The 20452-nt window shown below is 33.2% G+C and overlaps 1 protein-coding gene across 8 annotated transcripts in view; it reads right to left on the reverse strand.

The window, feature by feature from the left end:
* LOC118194292 (transmembrane protein 245) overlaps positions 1–20224 on the reverse strand; it is a 128297-nt gene extending 108073 nt beyond the window's left edge. For 5 of the 8 annotated variants that reach the window (XM_085824842.1, XM_085824841.1, XM_085824839.1 and 2 more), the window contains exons 1-2: positions 19255–20223; positions 9081–9300 (exon numbers count right to left, since the gene is read on the reverse strand). In XM_085824842.1, the coding sequence (XP_085680968.1) occupies positions 9081–9300; positions 19255–19782 (748 nt within the window). In that variant the 5' untranslated portion in view covers positions 19783–20223. Of the gene's footprint in view, positions 1–9080; positions 9301–19254 lie in introns of all 8 variants that reach the window. The other 3 variants (XM_085824838.1, XM_085824836.1, XM_085824843.1) reach the window with 2 other exon arrangements.
* Between the last annotated feature and the right edge of the window lie 228 nt (positions 20225–20452).

Genomic DNA, 20452 nt, shown 5'->3' on the forward strand with positions numbered 1-20452 from the left:
GACTTTGAGTATTTCACACCTTTAACTATTGGAAGAGAAGTAATTTGTATTTTAAAAGACTTAAATCGATCAACTATGTCTTCTATATATAATTGCTGATGAATTAAAACACTATTGTTCTCATATTCAAATTCCACACCCAGAAGCTTTCTTGTTTTACCCAAAATTTTTAAATCGAAATGTGAACTCAGGACTTTTAATATCCTTTTGGCCTGAACTTCACTTTTTCCAAACACAACTATATCATCAACATAAACCAACAGAATGACAAAATCTTTAAAACGATAGACACAATTGCACCACTCAAACTTGATAAATCATCCCTGCTGATCTATTGAACAGGGAAATTTTTGATTTAAAATATGTTCCAAGTAAAGATAATCTGGTTAATCCCATGACAAAACCGCTGACTAAGCATAACCTGATAAGATTTTGTGAAACAATTTTCATATGAAATTTGTTTTTGTGTGTATTTAAATTAAGAGTTTTGTTTATTTTGTTTGCTAGGTTACATAGTGTTCTATCCAACTCGTAGTACCATAATCGCCCACTCTGATGCAAACTATACAAGGCTCTATCTAAACGACACACGAAAGTCTCTTTATCTCGCTCTACAAAACCCTGAGGTTGGGACATATAAATTTCCTCTGATAAAGGAGCGTAGAGATAGGCACTTTTTATGTCGCATTGTATATTTGCCCATCCAAGGTGTGCAACTAAAAGGGAGAAAAAGAGCCTTATTACTGAAAAGTTGACTACAGGAGAGTAGGTTTCATCATAGGTATCGTATTCAATTTGCCGATAACCCTGAGCCACTAAACGAGCTTTAAAACGAACAATGTTTCCAAATTCGTCACGTTTAATGTTGAAAATCCACCTGCAACCTAGTGGAGTCTTGTCTTTAGGAAGTGGAACAAGATGCCATACCTTATGCTTTCGCATGTTGGCCATTTCCTCTGCCATTGCCTCTATCCATTTAAGCTTTTCTGCAGATTTCATAGCCTAGTTATAAGTGTTTGGAATTGAAACATCTAGTCAGCTATCTCAGGTACAGTCAAAAGTCGTTAATTCGGATACCCATAATCCGGACCTCAAAGCTAAAAACTTTCTGCGCATGCGTCGCGTTCACGCATGCGCATAGGCATTTACGCGTGCGCGTAAGACCTTTACGGCTGCGAATATACGTGTGCACATGCGCGTTTAATGTATAACGGACGGTCTAAGCTAAGCTAAGCTAAAATTATCTAATTAAGCTAATGTTGCAGATTGCATTGTTCCTTAATCTTCGAATTGGATCCGGCTTATTATTTTTTGCAGACTGTTAGAGCAATTTTATAAAAGTAAGCTTGAACTTTCGATTATGTCAAATAGAATTTCCGATATATATTTACTAATATGTAAAGGATCTACAAAGCGAAAGTATGTTTCGAAGTCCATTAAACAGAAAGTGGAATTGCTGCAAAAAATGGATAAAGGCATATCCTTTGATTATCTAATCATTCCGAAATATGTTTATCAATTTCACGCTGCTCTGCGGGGGGAGGGAAACAACGCGGCGCGCAATGAATTGTAAGTTGATCTGTCAGCACTATCCTCATCTTCAGGGCAGATGTTTTTATTTTAATTGGCTTATAATTCTTTACTAAATGTAGTATTTCATCTCGATGTACTCGGTCTTTGACATGATTTAAATCAAGTTCCTCATGATTATAATTTGCTTCCGATAGTAAAGAAAGTGACACAGAGGTTATTGAAAACGAAAAAAATTTCGATTGACAAATTAGTCGGTATTCTCGACACAGCAATTATAGGACTTGAACAGCGGAACTTTGTAACTAAACAAGAAATTATGTCTGTTTAACAGAATTAAAGAGAAAGTATTATCACATGAAACGAAGCAACTTAAACAACTTACATTGAAAGAAATGTTTAATAAAGTAAACAAATAAATATTTAGCTTTTTCTTTTTGTAAATTTTGATACCCTTTAGATCATAATTGCTCTTTATTTCATAAATTACGGTTTCATATATTTAATTTTATAATTTCTGCATGCCATCTTACCAGATTTAAACTGATGATCTATAATCCGGAAAAATTGATAATCCGGAATCGTCGAAGTCCCGACGAGTCCGGATTAACGACTTTTGACTGTATATGACGTTGAAGGAGTGCCAGTTGGGTCGATTTCACCACTATAAGTATTGCTTCCCTTGAAATCAAACAAGGTAGGATCATACTGAATATTATGTTCAGTGCAATACCTTTCTACATCATTTGGCGATCGTAGTCTTTGATTACACCCCCTCTCAAAATAATATACATCCGTACGAGTGCCGTCTGGCCTTGGAACAGGTTTACGAAGCCAAGTTACTTGTCTCAATGTAGATTGAGTGTCAGTGCCAATTGTAGAAGAAGGTACATTGGTATCGGTTCTTTCCTCTATTTCAGGAAAATAGCCAACTGGAGTATCATTAGATTGGAACTCTACCCTTTCTTCAGATTCCAAATCAGGAAGGATGCCCAGTGAAGCTCCACTGCCACTTTTCTGCATTCCAATTGACTCTTTAAAAGTAGCATTTAGGGTTTCTACAACCTTTTGCTCATTTTCCAACCAAATCCCTTGTACCCTTTTGTTCGTACACTGTACCCAATCAATCGGCCCTACGTTGCCTTTGGATCAAGTTTAGAATTTCTTTTAGCCTTTGGAATTCCCACATAGGCAATCGTTCCAAATGCCTTAAGATGACGTACAGATGGTTTCCGCTTAGTGTATAATTCAAATTGGGTTCTATCTTGGCCCTTATGACAGATTCTATTAAATGAATATGCAAAATACATTACTGCATCTGACCAAAATTCGGAACTCATTCCACTATCGTGTAAGATTGCACGTACATTGTTGAGAGCTGTCTGATTAAATCTCTCACAAACTCCATTCTGTTCTGGGGTATATACATCTGTAAATTCATGCTTTACACCATTTTTATTACAATATGACCTGAATTGATCATTATCATATTCTCGCCCATTGTCAGTCCTAAAGCACTTCAACCTAAGGTTCAAAGATCTTTCCGCACGTGCTATATGCCTTTCAAATACTTCAAACACCTGACTTTTCTCCACAATGGGGTATACTACCACATAACGAGAATATTCATCAATAAAGGAAACGAAATAACGTTCACCATTCCTACCTGGAATGTTAATAGGTCCCCATACATCAGAAAAAACCCTTTCAAGCGGCCTCTTTACTTGAATACCTTCTAAGGGTCTATAGGAGATTCGTCTTTGCTTATTGATTTGGCAATGTTCACAAAACAAATTAGGTGAGTGCTTTAACACAGGAAGACCTCGAACTGAATGTCTCTTACTAGTCCTGACAATAGCACCATAATTTATATGACCAAACCGACCATGCCATAATTCACTATTATTATGCTGAACTGTGGATGCCTCAAATTTTACAGATTTGCACCCCTTTTTGACTATTTTCGAGAATACATGATAGTTACTTCCTATCAACTTAGCCCTGTACAAAGTTGAATTTTCATCATCAGTAACTTTAATTTGCCCATTTTTACCATAAAATCTTGCTCCATTGATATCTACTCTAGGTCCAGATATTAAATTTCGTCTCAGTTTAGGTGAGTATAACACATCTTTAAGCAAAATAACCGTATCCCCAAATTTCATTTTAACAGTACCCTTCCCATGAATTGGAAAAGTTACCTATCAATAGCTACTAGCATATTCTCATTTTTCACAGGAGAAAAAGTATCAAACAATTCACGATTTTTACAAAAATGATGAGATGCAGCTGTATCAAAAATCCAACTATCATCATTTTCTTCCAAATTGTTAACATTAGCTTGAGCTATAAAATGGGACTGAGCATGGGAATTATTTTTACCTTTACTCAACTTGGGTTTATTCTTACACTTAGGAGATGTTTTATTACTACTAGATACATCTGAGGAAACAGAAGAAGCAGGTGAGGGTGATCTAGAAAAATTACCTTTCATTCTACAGTACTTTTGAATATGACCTGGACGGCCACATTTATAACACTTGAGCCCTTTAATCTGCTTAAATTTGGGTTCACAGTGAGTACTTTGAACTTCTATAGTCTTATTGGAGTTTTCCCTATCTATCTCTCTTAAGTTAAGACGCGTTTCCTCTGCTAGTATTTCAAGTTCAACACTTTTAAATATGAACTTTTCATCTGGCCACCTCAAAACATTCTGAACTACTTGATCAAATTTATCTGGAAGGAACCTAAGAAACTGGAAACATATATATACGTCTCTTACAGCCTGATTAATATCAGCTAATTGTTCAGTTACGCATTTTAATCTAGAAGAAAAGAAACTAATACTTTCATTTGGCTTAATTTTACAATTTAAGAACTCTGAAAACAGGGACATATGTCTTGACCGATAATCTGGCTGGAAGTATTTGGCAAGCGTATTCCATGCCACTACCGGATCATCAATTTCACATATCAAGTTTCTATATTCAGGGCTTACATTCATATAAATTAAAGATAATGCCAATCGACTTCTATTTTGATAGTGATGACTTTTGTAATACCCTTAACATAATTTAAATCAGGACATTTTTCAATACCTTTAACCAAAAGCCATGCATCAAGTTTAGCAATATTATGCATGACACTAACGGTAGCCATATTTGAATTTTAACAAAAACCGCCCCCCAATCTCTTAAGTCCTAAATTAAATTTAAACTTCAAAAGTCTGCACTAAAAATAACTCAGGGGCTGGTGGCCCATAACCAAAATGATGCTAAAGCAAAGTTTAAAGTTTAAAGAAATTAAACATTTAGCAGTAGTAGCAATAAAAGCTCCCTGAGATATCATGTTGTGCAGACATTGAAGACAATAAAAGGTTTTGAACTTAACCAATTTATTAACAATATAATAAAGAATAAAAACACAGAAAAATAAATTTCAACAATATCAGAGTCTTAGGAAAAATATAATATAACCATCATTCATCAAATAATATTTTTACCTGGTCTCTAAAACACTGGCATTCAATACAAACAAAAATATCCTAAACATTAATTAAGCGGCCTAAAAATGAAGCTGGCTACACATTCAATAAGTCCATAATCAATGGTCGAGAAAAACACCTGAAATTTAAATCAAGTTCTTGAAAACACTTAAAACCGGCCTAACTCCTTTTGCATTAGTTGCCCACGAGGAATCGCCGCTCACGTATTTTAAATGCCGGCTTTATTGAAGAACATGGATGCCGCCCACGGCTGTCACTTACATGATAGCCTCTGGAACTAAGGAATTTATTCCGGAACAATAATCTTGTGGACATGAACCAAAGAACTCATTCCGAAACAATCATCCCACGGACAGGCACCAAGGAACTTTATTCAGGAACAGCCATCCCGCAAACCGGAACCAAGGCACTTTATTCACCGGACTGCATGCATCCTTCTGAAGGGGCTGGAAACCGCTCACTCAAGTGCCAGGAAAGCGGGAACTAGAAGGGTTGAGCCAGAGCTACGCGAGATACTTATAGCAGAAGTAGGAATGACGTCATCTCACGGCAACCAATCAGCTATCGGAACGAATCAGCTTTTCAGATTACGTAACATCACATTTCGTTTTTGCATCTCAATTAGGTTGAAACAGTCCGTTCTCAACGCAAACAGTGGCAGCAAGAAAAAGAACTACTATATTACATTAAAATAAGAACTAAACTAAATAAACATTTCAAGGAGGAGAGATGATGCAGTAAAAGGTTTAAAACAAGCTATATTTTCCAACAGATCCTTCGGCAGCTCCAGAATCGGAAATTCTTTTTGACATAATCAAAAGTTCAAGCTTACTTTTATAAAACTGCTCTAACAGTCTGCAAAAAATAATAAGCCGGATCCAATTAAAAGATTAAGGAACAACGCAATCTGCAACATTAACTGAAATAGATAACTAGATAATTTTAGCTTAGCTTATGCCGTCCATTATACATTAAACGTGCATGCGTAAGCGTATTATGTGCATGCGTAGATGCATTATGCGTTTACGCATGCGCAAAAAGTTTGTAGCTTTGAGGTCTGTATTATGAAAGTCCGTATTAAAGACTTTTGACCGTATATGTGTAAACTGTATTATAATACTTTATATATACATTTATAGCACAATTTTTATTCTAAACATTAAAAAAAAGTTAAGTTACATGCTATGCCATTGCGTGTAGTGTACACTAGCGATCTATTCATTTATACACAAAGAAATAAAATAAATTAGGGAAATATCTGCATACTTTCACATTAAATTTCTTTTGAAACTGAGTTATGTTCATCATTTATACAGCATATATCTTGTGCTCCAGGTTTTCAGGTGGCAGATTGCGTAAATTGTAATCATAAATTACATAACTGCATAAATGATTTTAGAAGAATATTTTGTAAAAAAATGATTGGGTCTTTATTATCATTTAGCTTTGTTATTTTTAGGAGTAATTATCATTGAAGTCATATTTGAGACCGAGACTATATCTGAAAGCAAGAAAACAACTTTTAAAATAAAATTTATTTCTTTGGAGATAAAAATACAATTTTTTGAGTACTTTGTTAAAAGGAAAATGGCATATGGCATTGCAAAAAAGTCTAAATTTAAATGAGGCAACATTGAGAACCATTAAAAATATATTTTGTTTGTACAACATTGTATTTTCTAGGAACCTAACTAATGTATTATAGGATAAATACCTGTAATGAAATATATGTGAATAAATAATAATTGACGTGTTTAGTTATCTGAGAGCCACTTGGTACTAAACATAAAACACACAATCTAACTAATAATACTATTTTATTAAATCCAAAATAAATATCCCCCTCCTCAATGTACAGAGATTCACAAATAAGAAGAAACGTAAATATTTCAGGTGACAGTTGCACAGTGATTTACTTTTAGTTTCAGTTGACATAATTATATCAAACATGAGCTCTCAACACCAGAAACTGACCAACTATAAAAAAAGAAATGTGCAAACCTCCTAATCAGCATCTTTCTAAAACTGCCTTCTCATGGCACAAATCTTCCATTACAGTAATAAAATAAAAGTCCATTATACAGTTTCTGAAATAGTGGATTTTGATGTGGATACCTTTTGTCTCAGAATAATTTTTGAGATTCTTCATCACTTCACAGTTACTAAATGATGTAATTCAAGTTAATTAAAAAAATTAACCTAAGGAAATGACAACTAAAAATGCTAAACAGAAAATGGTACTTTCTGATTACCTTACAATGAAAAGAAGCAAAAAAAGTACTGATGACGCAAAGAGCTATATCACCAGAAAATATTCATCTGAAATTCAGCAGTTATTTCTCTGTTCAGTATTTCTTTTCGTTCTGAATACTTTTTTTTTTTTTTTTCCTGTAATGAATTACAATGGGACTGTAAAATTTGCAAGTGGATAAAAAAAAAAGCACTGCACGTCTTTAGAACATGGCATTTGAGCAACAAAACAGAATGCAAAAATTCACTTTTTATGAAACTATACATTTTAAAAAACAAAGTTGTATGGAAATGCAATGTGCAATATTGCAAGCAAAGTGTTAGAATATGGATCAGAAACTAAAAATTGTATCGCATTCACAACAGCAGTTAGATTTAAAATAAGTCTGGGAAATTTTATGAAGAAGAATTAGGATTATGCCCAAACACATAAACAAAATATTTTGCTTTTCAAACATTTGATTAAAAATTTCGATATGGTTTTGTTTTCAAGTACTGGATTAATATTTTTGAAAGTTTTGTTTTTGGACTCGATCTACACAAAATAATTTTATATTTGTCTATTATCTCACATTTTTTTTTAAATTTTTCTACATTTTTGATGTTATAATTTTGCAATTTTTTTTTTTTTGCACTGTCTACTTCGGCTTTTAGAGATTGGATTGATGAAGACACAGTTTACTTTTATTGTTTAAGTAAGACTATTTTTAAATCTTAATTTTTGTCCTTGTCAGTTCAGATACAGGCTATTTTAATTATTTACTTCTTCCATTGCACTAACCCCCTGATGACAATGTGAAAGATCTAAATTCATTTTTGGTTCTGGCATATTTCTTGCAGTTTGTCACCGTACTTTTTTTTTTTTTTTTGCATGCAATTTATCCGGAATTGAATATGTGATGATTTAAAATATATTTTCTATGGTACAGCAAACTACAATAAAAATGGGAGGTGAACCACTAGATATTATAGATCCCATACAAAAAAATTTTACCATTCTATGGCTTGAGTTACGTGAGATAAATAAATACATTCTTATAGACGTCATGAAAAAATGCATTTTGGAAAACAGAGTCCTTTACTCTGTCCTTACATACAGGCGTCACACACACACACACACACACACACAAAAAAAAAAAAAAAAAAAAAAAAAAAACTTAAAATGGATATTCCTGATGAAATATGATAACCTAAATTTTTCATGATTACAGTACTTCCTTTACTTTGTACAAAGTAAAATAGGCAGCACTAGCTACGTTATTGAAACAGACATAAAGATACCCAAAGAGATCCTTCCCTTCAAGGTCTGCAATGAGTTCATGGATGTTCGCTACAGCTGCCAACGAGTTCATGACATTTTGGTGAGGGTGCAGATAATCAGTAAGTATCAAGAAAAGTACTAGATTGTTTTCCATTCTTTCTACTTATTTATATTGGCATTGTTGTATAGCTACTTATAAATTGAAATAAACAGGATACTACATTTGGAACACATTTACTAGTGCATTGTTAGCCTAAATGTTCAAGGTGGTACACAAAAAAATTTATCCATCTGCTGGATATGAATCTCCACTCTTGGGATTCTTTGTTATAGTAAATACATTTCGCTGGGCTCCTCTAAATGGCTTTTATACTGACAATGATATAACCTACAATAATCACAACAAAGCTCGTGAATTAACTTCTGTCTGTACATGCATACAAAGGTTGATTTTTTATGTACCACTCTGTACCTAATATTTTATACAAATATAATTATAGAAAACACAACTGATAAAATAAAGAAATAACATACCAGAATCTGAGTACCGTCCTTTTATGTCAGCTAAAAAGCCAATTACCATTAAGGCTACTAAGGCAAGAAGTATGGTCAGACGTAAAGAACCAGCAATACTAACAAGGTGACATATTAGAATAGTCCACACTATAGGCGAGAGATAAATTAAGTAAGGCCTCGTATTTGGGGTCCACCATACAGATAGAATTATTATGTATCCAACAACAACAGTCCAAACCTGAAATAGAAGATTTGTTAACATTTTATACAAGCACAAATATCTGTACAACTACATTTTTAATTTAAACATAAGCAAAAAATATTCCCATTAACATCTTTCCAATAAAAACTTTTTTATAGTGTGCTGTTAATCCTACACACATTTTACCACAAAGCACTCAAATTAAGCAAGATTTTGTTGGCCAAAGATAAATGTGTCAGTAAAAAGTTTAGAACATCATATATCTAGATAAATGCCAACAATTTCAGGAGTCATCCCAACATTTAGAATCAAAGTACAGTTTCGTTTATTACTATGAAACAAACAAAAGGATTATGCATTGATAGTTATGAATATGTGTTGATAGTTAAGTTTAGTTGGTTAAGTTTTTTGCTGTAAGTCTCTACAGTGCTCCTCCTAATTCTCTTCCAGTATGCTAGTATAATATGCAGGGGTGATTCCAGTATGCTAGTGTGTGTATAAGCTCTGCTATGTTAAAAAGCAAGTACTCATGTGACACTATATTAAAAAGATGACCAGGAAAAAGCAATCTGAAGAAGCCACATCATATCTGTAACTTAAAAAAAAAAAAAAAAAAAAAACAGCACAGAATCATGATGCATCTTCAAGGTAAATATTTTCAACCATTTAAGGTACTGATTTACATTTATAATCATTTTAATTTGTAGTCTTATAATTCAAGAGACCAAAAGCAAACTTGTGGCCTGAGATTAAACAGGAAAAATCACATCAGCAAGAAAATGGGCCAACCTAATGAAGGTAATGGAAGACACAGTATCACACAGAAATGTTACAGGGATTAATACACACATCTTAAAACAAATATCGCTACACTGGAATATTTTCAGGAGCACATTTCAGTAAATCAGAAAACTATTTCATAGAGAAAGCTAATGCAACTGATCGTATAAATGAGAATGGTTTTTAAGCAAAATAATGGATCACATACAAGCCCATGACCAACTAGACAGCAATAAAACACACATTTTGTACAACGCAACTTGGTAAACCTATTTTCAAATACGAACATTCTCAGAGGAATGAGAAATTTTCAGAAAGTTAGAATACATTTCAGGACATTTTCATAGCAAAAGGATACATTTGCTATGTATGATATATTATTATAACCTAGGTTGTCAGATGTCTACCAAAGTGGTTAAAAACACTGATTATAACTGGTTAAAACTAGCATGGCATAAATAAGTGTTGTTGTTGTGACTTATCTCACTTGTCTGACAATAACATCAAAACAAGAAATTCTCTGTGGCAAGGAGTGCAAGACTGTGTCTGTCATTAACATTGCCCATGCATTGAGCACCATACAGGTGACAGTATGACATTACTCAATTCTGTCCCTAATTTTGATGAAGAGCACCCCAGGGAAATGGGTCTGATGGTCCCCCACCCCTCTTCCTCTACCAACAACCTCTCAAGAGGACTTTTGGCTTGCCACATGTTTTGACCTCATGCCGCACAGGCACTATACATTTACAAACATCCATGCCTTCTCTCTGGGATTTGAACATGGGCACTTCGATATGGCAGTCAGTGTTGCTAACTATCCCGGTTTGGCAATGCATAAATAAGTTTTGGCTATAAAAGCAGCACTAAAAAGTTTTTTTTTTTAAATACAATAAAATGTTTATACAATAAATACAATAAAATAGAAATGTTTTGTAAATTGAAAAAGTTTTGTTGCGATATTTATCCAAAAGTTACATAGCACTAGAATCACCATTCAAGTTCAGTTTAATGTTGAAGATCAATTTCACTTGCATTTCAAAACCCAAGAATTTCTTTTTGCTTGCAAATAAAAGAAAAGCTAGAATACATTCTTTCAAACACAACAGTACTTGCAGGCAGTGTCATATAGTACAAACATGATTTACGAAATCTTCATGAGCAGTCGTTGCATTCGAAATTGATCTTTATGTATGCTCTGACACACTATGCAAGACTTCATTGGATGAATATGAATATGGAAAGACTGCTGATTTTGTATGCAAAGCGATTATATAAAAATAATACAGATAAGACTATAATAAAGTGTGCTTATTAAGTAATAACCTGGTTCACTTTTCAGCTCATTTGATAATTTAAATTCTATTACTTTGTATGAAGAATATAACATATTGTTACTTGATTTAAATCTCCTTTAAACTTTTTTCAGAAGTTTCCATAAGATTATCATCAGACATTACTTTCAACAACCAAATTTTTCTAACATAATAGAAAATGGGTTTCAAGATCATATCCAATGCAACTAGGTTTCAACAACTACAAATGTTTAATATAATTACATTATTTATCCCTTTGACCAGTCTTTTGCCATCAGTATCATATTTATGATTTCAGGTATTTATTAATTATATTAATCAGTGGTCTCAAACTCAAGGTCTGCGGCATGCATGTGGCTAACAAATCAATTTTGTGGAGTCCGTGAATCTAATTTAACTGTATTTGTTACAACAATTTTAGACATAAAGATATGGATGAGGCTTACATGCATGCCTGCCATTGAAGGAAAAAAGAATGAATAGATTGGGAGTTTTGTCACCATATGCTTGCACATCAGGTCACATGACTAGGGTAATGTGGGCAAACTTACCACATTGGCACTATCAATTAATTCACCAACCGACAGCTAATGGTGCTTCAGTATTCTGAAATTTCCAATCAAAGCATATTATTTAATAATTAATTACCCATACAAGAATTACCTGAAATAAATATCAGTCAGTCTAATGGTTAATATTTTATTAATTTTTGTTTTGTCTTCTGGTTTGTCAGCTGCTTTTAGATAGTTATTCAGCATGCATGCAAACTGAATTTAAGCCCATGGATTATTTTTTACTGATTCCAAACAATGTAAGGCCCAGAAATGGCTGAGCGGTAAAGTCGCTGAACACTGGTAGTTCAGTCTGAGGTTCAAATCCTGGCAAATAATTATTTGAAGTTCAGATTTTGAGCGTAATGTGCATTTGCCCCTCGCTCCCTATTTTAACTTTGCTAATATTTCTTTATGCTTGATCAGACAGCCTGGCTCAGTAAAAGTAGGCGGCCAGTGCAACTCTGATTAAAAATCTAGTTATAACCACGTGCAGTGCTGATAAGCACCACGTGTTTCTGTGATTCCTATTTTCTTCTTTCTATGTATTTCTTTCTCCTGATGAGGAGGGACCTTTAGCTGCCCTCGAAATCGATTGAGTGTTTCATTATACCTATGCTAAATATAAGGTTGTTTTTTACGGTTTTGAGAAAAAATGGTGTTATGGAAAGAAACAAAGTATTTTTAACTATTAAATTCAGAAATCTCGAGAAGGAAAGAACAATTGATAGAAATTTCCTGTGATCGAACTCTAACTGAGGATTTCAAAAATAACACACTTTCTTGCATGTTATATTTTAAAAATAAATACAGAACAAAATTAAAAGTGGATCCTAATATATGGTTAAAACAAAGTGAAATAAGACCAAGACAAATAGAAATTTATCTCTCTTAAACAGGCCTAAATTTCACACTAAATTTTAGAATCAAAGTATTATAACTTAAATTTTGATAAGTAAAATAGTAACCAAATTTTAATCTAATATTTTTTTATTTTCAAATAGCCAATAGGTTATCTAAATGGCAAAATATATACCGTATTTGACGGCATATAAGACGCACTTTTTTTTCCTAAATTTGGTCGCAAAAAAGTTACCTGCGTCTTACACGTGAAGGGAATCGCATTCAATAATTGTTTATTTGGCTTTTACGAAACGTGAGAACTAAAAGAAACCATGCTATTGAAACTTTTTTTCTTTGTGTGTGGCCGTCCAAATAAGGGTGCGTCTTATATGCCGTCAAATACGGTATATATACATATTTAATATTTCTATCGAAAAATATTCATTGCAAAATGTAGTGGTGGTATTAAAGTTTTTCAATTTTTGTTTAGATGGTACAAGTTAGTCAAAAGGTTGAGAACTGTTGCTTTAGACTATGCATTTGATGAGCATGCAATTTAAATTTGTGATGACTGATATGGAAGATAACGGTACTTACGTATTAACACCACCGCAGCTGCAGATTTGGCGGTTTTTAAGTGCCACCAATGTATACCTGAAATGTTTGCGACAAATCAAAAATTAAAACACTTTATTTAAAATCAAAGAAGTCGATCGGATTTTGGTGGAAAATGGGCCAATATAGAGTTTAACATAGATTCAAAACAGTCTCTATTTTCTTTGACCAGATGCTGTCACCATGTGAGCTCTGCTAAATAAGATTTTAAATGATGTCTTGCTGTCCCCCTATGTCTCTTGTTCCCCCATTTAGCTCTATTTTCTTTGTTTGTAACTTTCTTACTATTTGTCTGGTAATCTTTCCAACTGTCAGAATAAATTATGCTACCATCTGCAATGTTTTCAATAATTTTAATTAAGAAGGGTAGAGCCAGTTCTATTAGGAACAGTGACAAAAACAAATCGTTTGTTTCTCTACATATACCACCAAACACCCACTGTTCGAGTAATACTCGACCACAATTATTTTTACACTTAGTAAACAAACTTTCATCAATTTCCACAATGCAATCTGGTCCACCTACCTTCTTGTTTAGTTTATTCTCCATATCCAAGACACATAATTCACGCATGTAATTGTTTCAATCTATAACAGTTTTATTCGATAAATGAAGTTGCTTTTCACAAAATTTAATCAACGTCAACTCCTCACACCAGCAGTATATGAATCTTGAAGCTGAACAAAATAGAATTCTGCTTCCTTCAAACCAGTTGTCTTTTCTAAGTCCCACTTGCTGATCACACTGTCTTAAATTACATTTCCAAAACGTATGTTTATCAAAATAAAGTTTCATATCAAGCAAATTGGTACATTTTCATTTTTTGGTAAAATATTTCACTCCTGAAAAAATTAAATTGCATCTTCTTCTGTGTTTGGCAAATCCCAACGACTCATTTTCGTAGCACTAAAAAATGGTGTCAAAAATCAGCAAACAAGGCAAAAAAGAATCCAAAAGATAACTGTGTGCGAACAACAAGATTGCTCTTTATTGGTGCATCAGCGCAACTTCTGCTGTGGTGACGTTAATATGTAAGTACCAAGATAACTTTTACATTAACAGTTTACAGAAGGGCCAAAATAAAAAAAAAAAAGAATATACATGAATATTCTCCACCCAAATAAATGAATTAAGGTGCACAGTGGGTACCACTGTAAAATCATTGCTTTATACAATCAACCAATATTAAAATCAAAACTCAAGGAACAAATTCAAATGAATATAACATCATTATAAAATAGTTACTTAATAAAATCAATACTACCACTTGTAAAAATCAAATCACTTTTAAAACTGTAACATCAAAACCCCAAGTTTATGTTTCAAGTTTAATGAATTTGTTAAAAGTCGATTCACTTCTATGCATGGATGTGCAAATGCTGGAATTGCCAAAACTCCCAAGTCTATACTTCAAAGGTCAGCGATTTCATTCAAGACTAATTCATTTTTAAATATGGAGCTGCAGATGTAACAATTTTCTTATCTGGACCAATCATGGATTGGTGTGGGTTACAAGAGGTTTGCCAGAACTGGCTCGGACCAGCTGGGGAAAAGGGGAAACAGAAAAAAGACACCAGGGAGAATCTGTATAAAAAATTGTTGTTTTTTGCTCATGCAGTTTGTTCAGTTCATCCATCCACATTGTGTTTCTATTGTTGGGCCATGCCTCAAAATATCCAAACGCAAGAACTTAAGCTTATTAGATAATGGAAAATTGTTGAAGCAATATAATGCTTTACCAAAATGCTAATGTTAAGCTTCTGTACAACTTGGAATTTCACAAATTGCATTATGTTGCAACATATATGATTTCAACAATATCATTATGTTGTTGAAAAGATGGGAGGCAATTTCAGATGAATTGATGGCAAGAGCAAATGTCTCATATAAGTGGAAAGTCTATGGATGTAGAATCTATCCTCTTGGAGTTGTTTTGAAACACTAGGAACATGAACAGCATAACATCATGAGAAATTCTGTATCAAAAGGCATCAGAATTTGCCACAATGCTGGGAGAGGATTTTGTCCTTACTGTTGGATGGCTCACAAGATGGGAACGAAGAAATAATATCATTTTCAAAAAATTACATGGAGAGAAACAAGACACAGACTCTAAAGAAGCCGATAACTGGATGGAAAAGAATTTAGTTAGACTTTCACAAGAATACAAACCACATCAAATTTTTAACACTGTTGAAAATTAGTCTTGATTATTGAGCCTCACTTCTGAAATGTTTAAAAGTGAGTTGCCAGCTGGCTGTAAAAAAATGAAACAACGTGTTACTAATGTGTAATATGCATGGAACAGTTAAAAAGACTGCATTGGTGCAAGCAAACACCCTCACTGTCTGAAAGGCATCAAGCATATGCCATGCCTGTGACTTATTACAACCATAAAAATGCTTGGATGACAAGCAATATTTTTAGTGACTTTTTATGAAGTGGGAACAAGAACTTCAGCAAAAAAAAAGTAGTTCTGTTGTTAGATAACTATGCTGCTCATTCAACTGATGTCTCGTAGATGAACATAAAATTAGTTTTCATTCCTCCTAATACAACTTTCATTTTTCAGCCATTAGAAGAGGCTGTTAAAAAGACATTCAAGAGTCATTACAGGAAGGAAGTGGTTCAGAATGTTATTAATGAAATCAATACAACTGATGCAGTTTATTCTTCTAAGCAAATTGTTAAGGCGATTTCTCTTTTGGATGCCATGAATAAATTTGCAAATAATTTTAAATCGTTTTAAAAAAAGCCAGCTTTTATTAAAAGCAAATTTTAGAAAAATCTCAAGATGTGCCAGAAGAAAAAGGTGATGATGAAGAAATGCATGACGAGACCTTCCTCGAAAATTTGGGAACTGGTGGAAATATCCAGACTTGCTACGAAAAAAGAAATGCAGAGATCATCAAAGTTATCAGAGAAAACAAACGAATTAGTAAAAAATGAAAGTGAGTCTGCAAATGAAATTCCAAATCCTGTACTAACAGCAACACAGTTTTAACAAGCATTAAAAATTTTGAGAAGAATGCTTGAACTTAAAGGAGGAAATACAGAGTCACAAACAATGCCATATCTTGGAGATCACAGTTGAAGAGCTACTAATGACTGACAGCCAATGAGCAACTGACAGCCCAATACAATATAGGCCCAAGGTGCAAGCGTTTCAGAACACTGTTGCATATGGGACTGTGCAGCAGACATCTCACTCTCATACCTCAGTTAACCAAGCGTCAACTAAGGCTACAGTGAGCCCGGAAACATTGAGACTGGACATGGATAAGTGGAAAACAGTTGCCTGGTCGAATGAATCACCGTTTCTCATTCACCAGGTCGATGGGCATATCAGGATATGCTGGCTTACAGGTACACAGTTTCTCCCACCTGTAGAGCAGATCATATACAGGCTGGTAGTGGCGGTATTATGCTATGGGGGATGTTCTCATGGGACTTTTAGTTGTGGTAAAACAGATCATGCTTTGGGCACCACTTGCAGAAGCGTGCCAAATGGTTCTCAAGACAAACAAGTTTTTCCAAAATATTTGAAATGGATTTCTTATTTTAATTGCACTAGGAAAAATATATTATTCATAAATATATTTATTTCTTTTGGTGAACAAAAAGAGAATTCTTTCATACATTTATAAAATTTTAAATTAATAATTATAATTATTTCATTTTTTTAGTTGTCTGATATATATTATTGAAATACATTATAAATAATGTGGTTAGAGTAGAGAAAAGGGTACCCCTTGTATTATCGTAAAGTTGTTGTTTAATCTATAGCCAAGAGTGCGCAATGACTAGTTTGTGCAATTCTCTGATTTTTTTTAAGTGAAAATAGGTCAATGTGTACATGGATAACGTCAAGGGAGTGTACAATGCCAAGTTTGTGTAATTCTCTGATTTTTTTTTAAAGTGAAAATAGGTCAATGTGTACATGGATACAGAGTTTGTGCAATTCTTTGCCTTGTTATTTTGGCTTTGTGTAGCTGCAATTTTTGGCACAAAAATCGCTGCTACACTCACTCATTTCTGTTGTTTTTTGTGCCCAAAACAGTAAAATAACAGATGTTGTAAAAAATACAACCCACGTGTGCTCATGTAAAATTGCTGAGTGCACATGCTGGAAGGTTAAGTATGCAAATTTTTGTATTTTTGAGAGCGTTTCGTTTTACCTATCGAATTTTTGAAACTATTCCAAAATTCATTCAATTGTTTGAGGTCTCCCCAAAATTTATCAATCATTAATTTTGGTAATTTTAGCATACTACTTCCGCTAGAACTGGAACTTGCATGCAAAATTCCATTACCGCTAGACTGGTTTAAATCAGATCTTTGGAAATTCCTCGCTGGCGGTACTGCGGTAACCGCATCTAGAAACTGCTTAATTTGACTACAGTTATACATTTGTCATTGCATTCTTCACTTAAACTATAATCTTCTTCAATTAAGTTAACATCAGTTAACTCTTGTATTTCATCATCAAGCGTTCTCAAATTATTTTTCTTTTCGATTAATAATTCAAACAATTCTCGTAATTCTTTAATGGAATTTTCCTCCCCTTCAATTTTTATTTTATCTTCAATCACTTTAATTAGCCTTGTAACAGACAATCTCAATGTAGAATGTTTACATTTCAATCTGTCTAACTTATCTTCCATTTTATTTAATTTAAATACACCCATGACAGCAATAATAGATACTTACTAATTTACTACAAATAATCACTAAATAATTAATTTAAGATTTCCCTACCTTTATTTGGAATTCCATTGTCCCTTGAATATGAACTTTCCATTCTTAACTCCAAATCGAAACACTCAGATCGAACACACAAAACCTTTTCAAAGTTTTATATTTTCACCGCATGCACCATATATTTTTTATGTTTCTAAATCAGATGATGGTGATTTAGTGGTTTACTAATTTTAACATTTTAATTCATTACGTGTACAGAGCGTATTCTTGGGTCACCGCCTTCAACATAAACAAAAACTTTATTCGGTTAATCTTTGGATTATGGTAACTTGGCATATAAAACTCAACTACTTTATGCAATCAAATAAGGTTAGAACGGACATGATCATATTACGCAGCCTACTGTAATTACTGCTTTTAAACAAGCACTGTGATAATTTCATATATTCAAGAATGATTTTAAAAGATTTATGTTCAATACTTTCATTTTCTTTATTGGTAATGGCTGCTTAGATTTAAGGCTATTGATGTGATATATGAATCCAAAACTTTAACCTATGAACCCTGTGGCTTAAAGAAATCCAAGGCTAATAAAATGAATGCACAATATTAAATATATTACATTTTTGTCTAATAAACTATATGGAATAAAAGAAAATTAGGCTCTACGGTAGAATTGGGTGCCTCTTCGATCAGTGACAATTTTTTAAAAATTTTGTGATGAAACCTCACTTCTGGTTAACATGATAGTTTTAACTATGTTTTAGCTTCCTTATTTTATTTAAATGAAAATAAATTGATGTGTACATGGCCAAATTTAAGGCACTGCACAATGCTTAGTTTGTGCAATTCTAGGATGTTTTTTTTAAGTGAAAACAGATCGATGTGTACATGGACACAAAGTTTGTGCAATTCTTTGACTTCTTATTTTGGTTTTGTGTAGCGGCCACCTTGAAATTGTGCCTTCCTGGTGCCAAAAAAGAATCGCCAAAAAACAACGGGCACCCAATTGTAAACTTTTACGAAAATTAAAAAATAATTACATATTTTAATGTACCAAATTATAAAAAGAAAACAAATTTAATTAAAATTTAAAATGCAGTTTTAATATTAAAACTAAAATCATTCTAAAGAAACCAGAAAATTTCATTAATTTTTTCACCTTTTTTTTTAATATACTTACAAACAATGTTGCTCCATGACAGAATTCTAGCAGCATAGATGCACCATTAAGTAGTCGACTTAACACATCATAAAAAAAAAGTGTCATAAAATCAGGCACACAACTGTATATCAAAAATGAAACAGATACACATCCAACAATAGTAATGAATAATATAGCATACTGCATTGTAAAATTCCACATTTGCTCTGAAATATGATCAATAACGAAGAATGGTGAAGTTAAAGCCCCAACTGTAAGTGGAGTCCCAGAAACCTGAAGAGATTGCAACCATCGCTTTAAAACAACTGTCATACCATGTTTAAAAGGATGTAGCACAGAACCAAATAGAACGGCCCATAACAGAGGTCGCAAAAAAGGTTCCAATACATAATATACAGCCACACAAGCAGCAGAAACAAACACCACAAAAACAGTGGCAGCGACGTTATAAAATGCTTGTTTAAGAGCTTTCTCGTGCCCTTCTGGAAGTAAGTTCGAAATATCGAACTTGAATGGAGTTCGAGGAGTAGTAGCAGGTGTCGCCATCGTATTTCACTTAATATTAAACAAAATTGGATACACAACTTCACTAGATTACTTTATGACTTTTCAACAAGCATATAAATCGCTAGTAATGATAAAAGTCAAACATTAAATCCAATGTAATAATTTTCATACCATTATTCACGCTGATGAAACATTTATTGAACGATGACCTCATGAACAAAACTTTTTTGTGCAGAAATAATATTTCATAATATATGTAAAAAACTGGAGACCACGGCAGGAAAATTAAAAAGCTAAGCAACAGCTAAAACTCAAGAAGCATATGAAAGACTCAAAAAACTGATTTTCAGAACAGTTCCAACAATGAACTGGACAATATCTAAAAAGATTATGCCGCATAACATCATTGCCGCATATTGAAACCCAATTCTGTTTTGATTAGTTCGCTATTTTGAGCGAGTATTGCCACCTCAGAAGAAATCATGTCTCTCATATGAGGCTTAATGTTCAGCACATGCGTTGCCAAAAAAAATAATTAAATTAACCAAATATTCTCCTGCTGTTTGTTAAAAATAGCCTTTTCTATTACTATTAGAATATCAATATCAATTTAACTAATTATTGCTTAAGAACACGTGTTTTTATGCTTCTTTTCTCAAAATGTTACCTGCAAGCAAATGGTTGTTTTTTTAATTATTTTTCAAAATTT

This window comes from Stegodyphus dumicola, chromosome 10 (assembly GCF_044657685.1).
Source record: "Stegodyphus dumicola isolate Sdum_Otavi_A_Nest chromosome 10, ASM4465768v1".
In the NCBI taxonomy this organism is placed as follows: Eukaryota; Metazoa; Arthropoda; class Arachnida; order Araneae; family Eresidae; genus Stegodyphus; species Stegodyphus dumicola.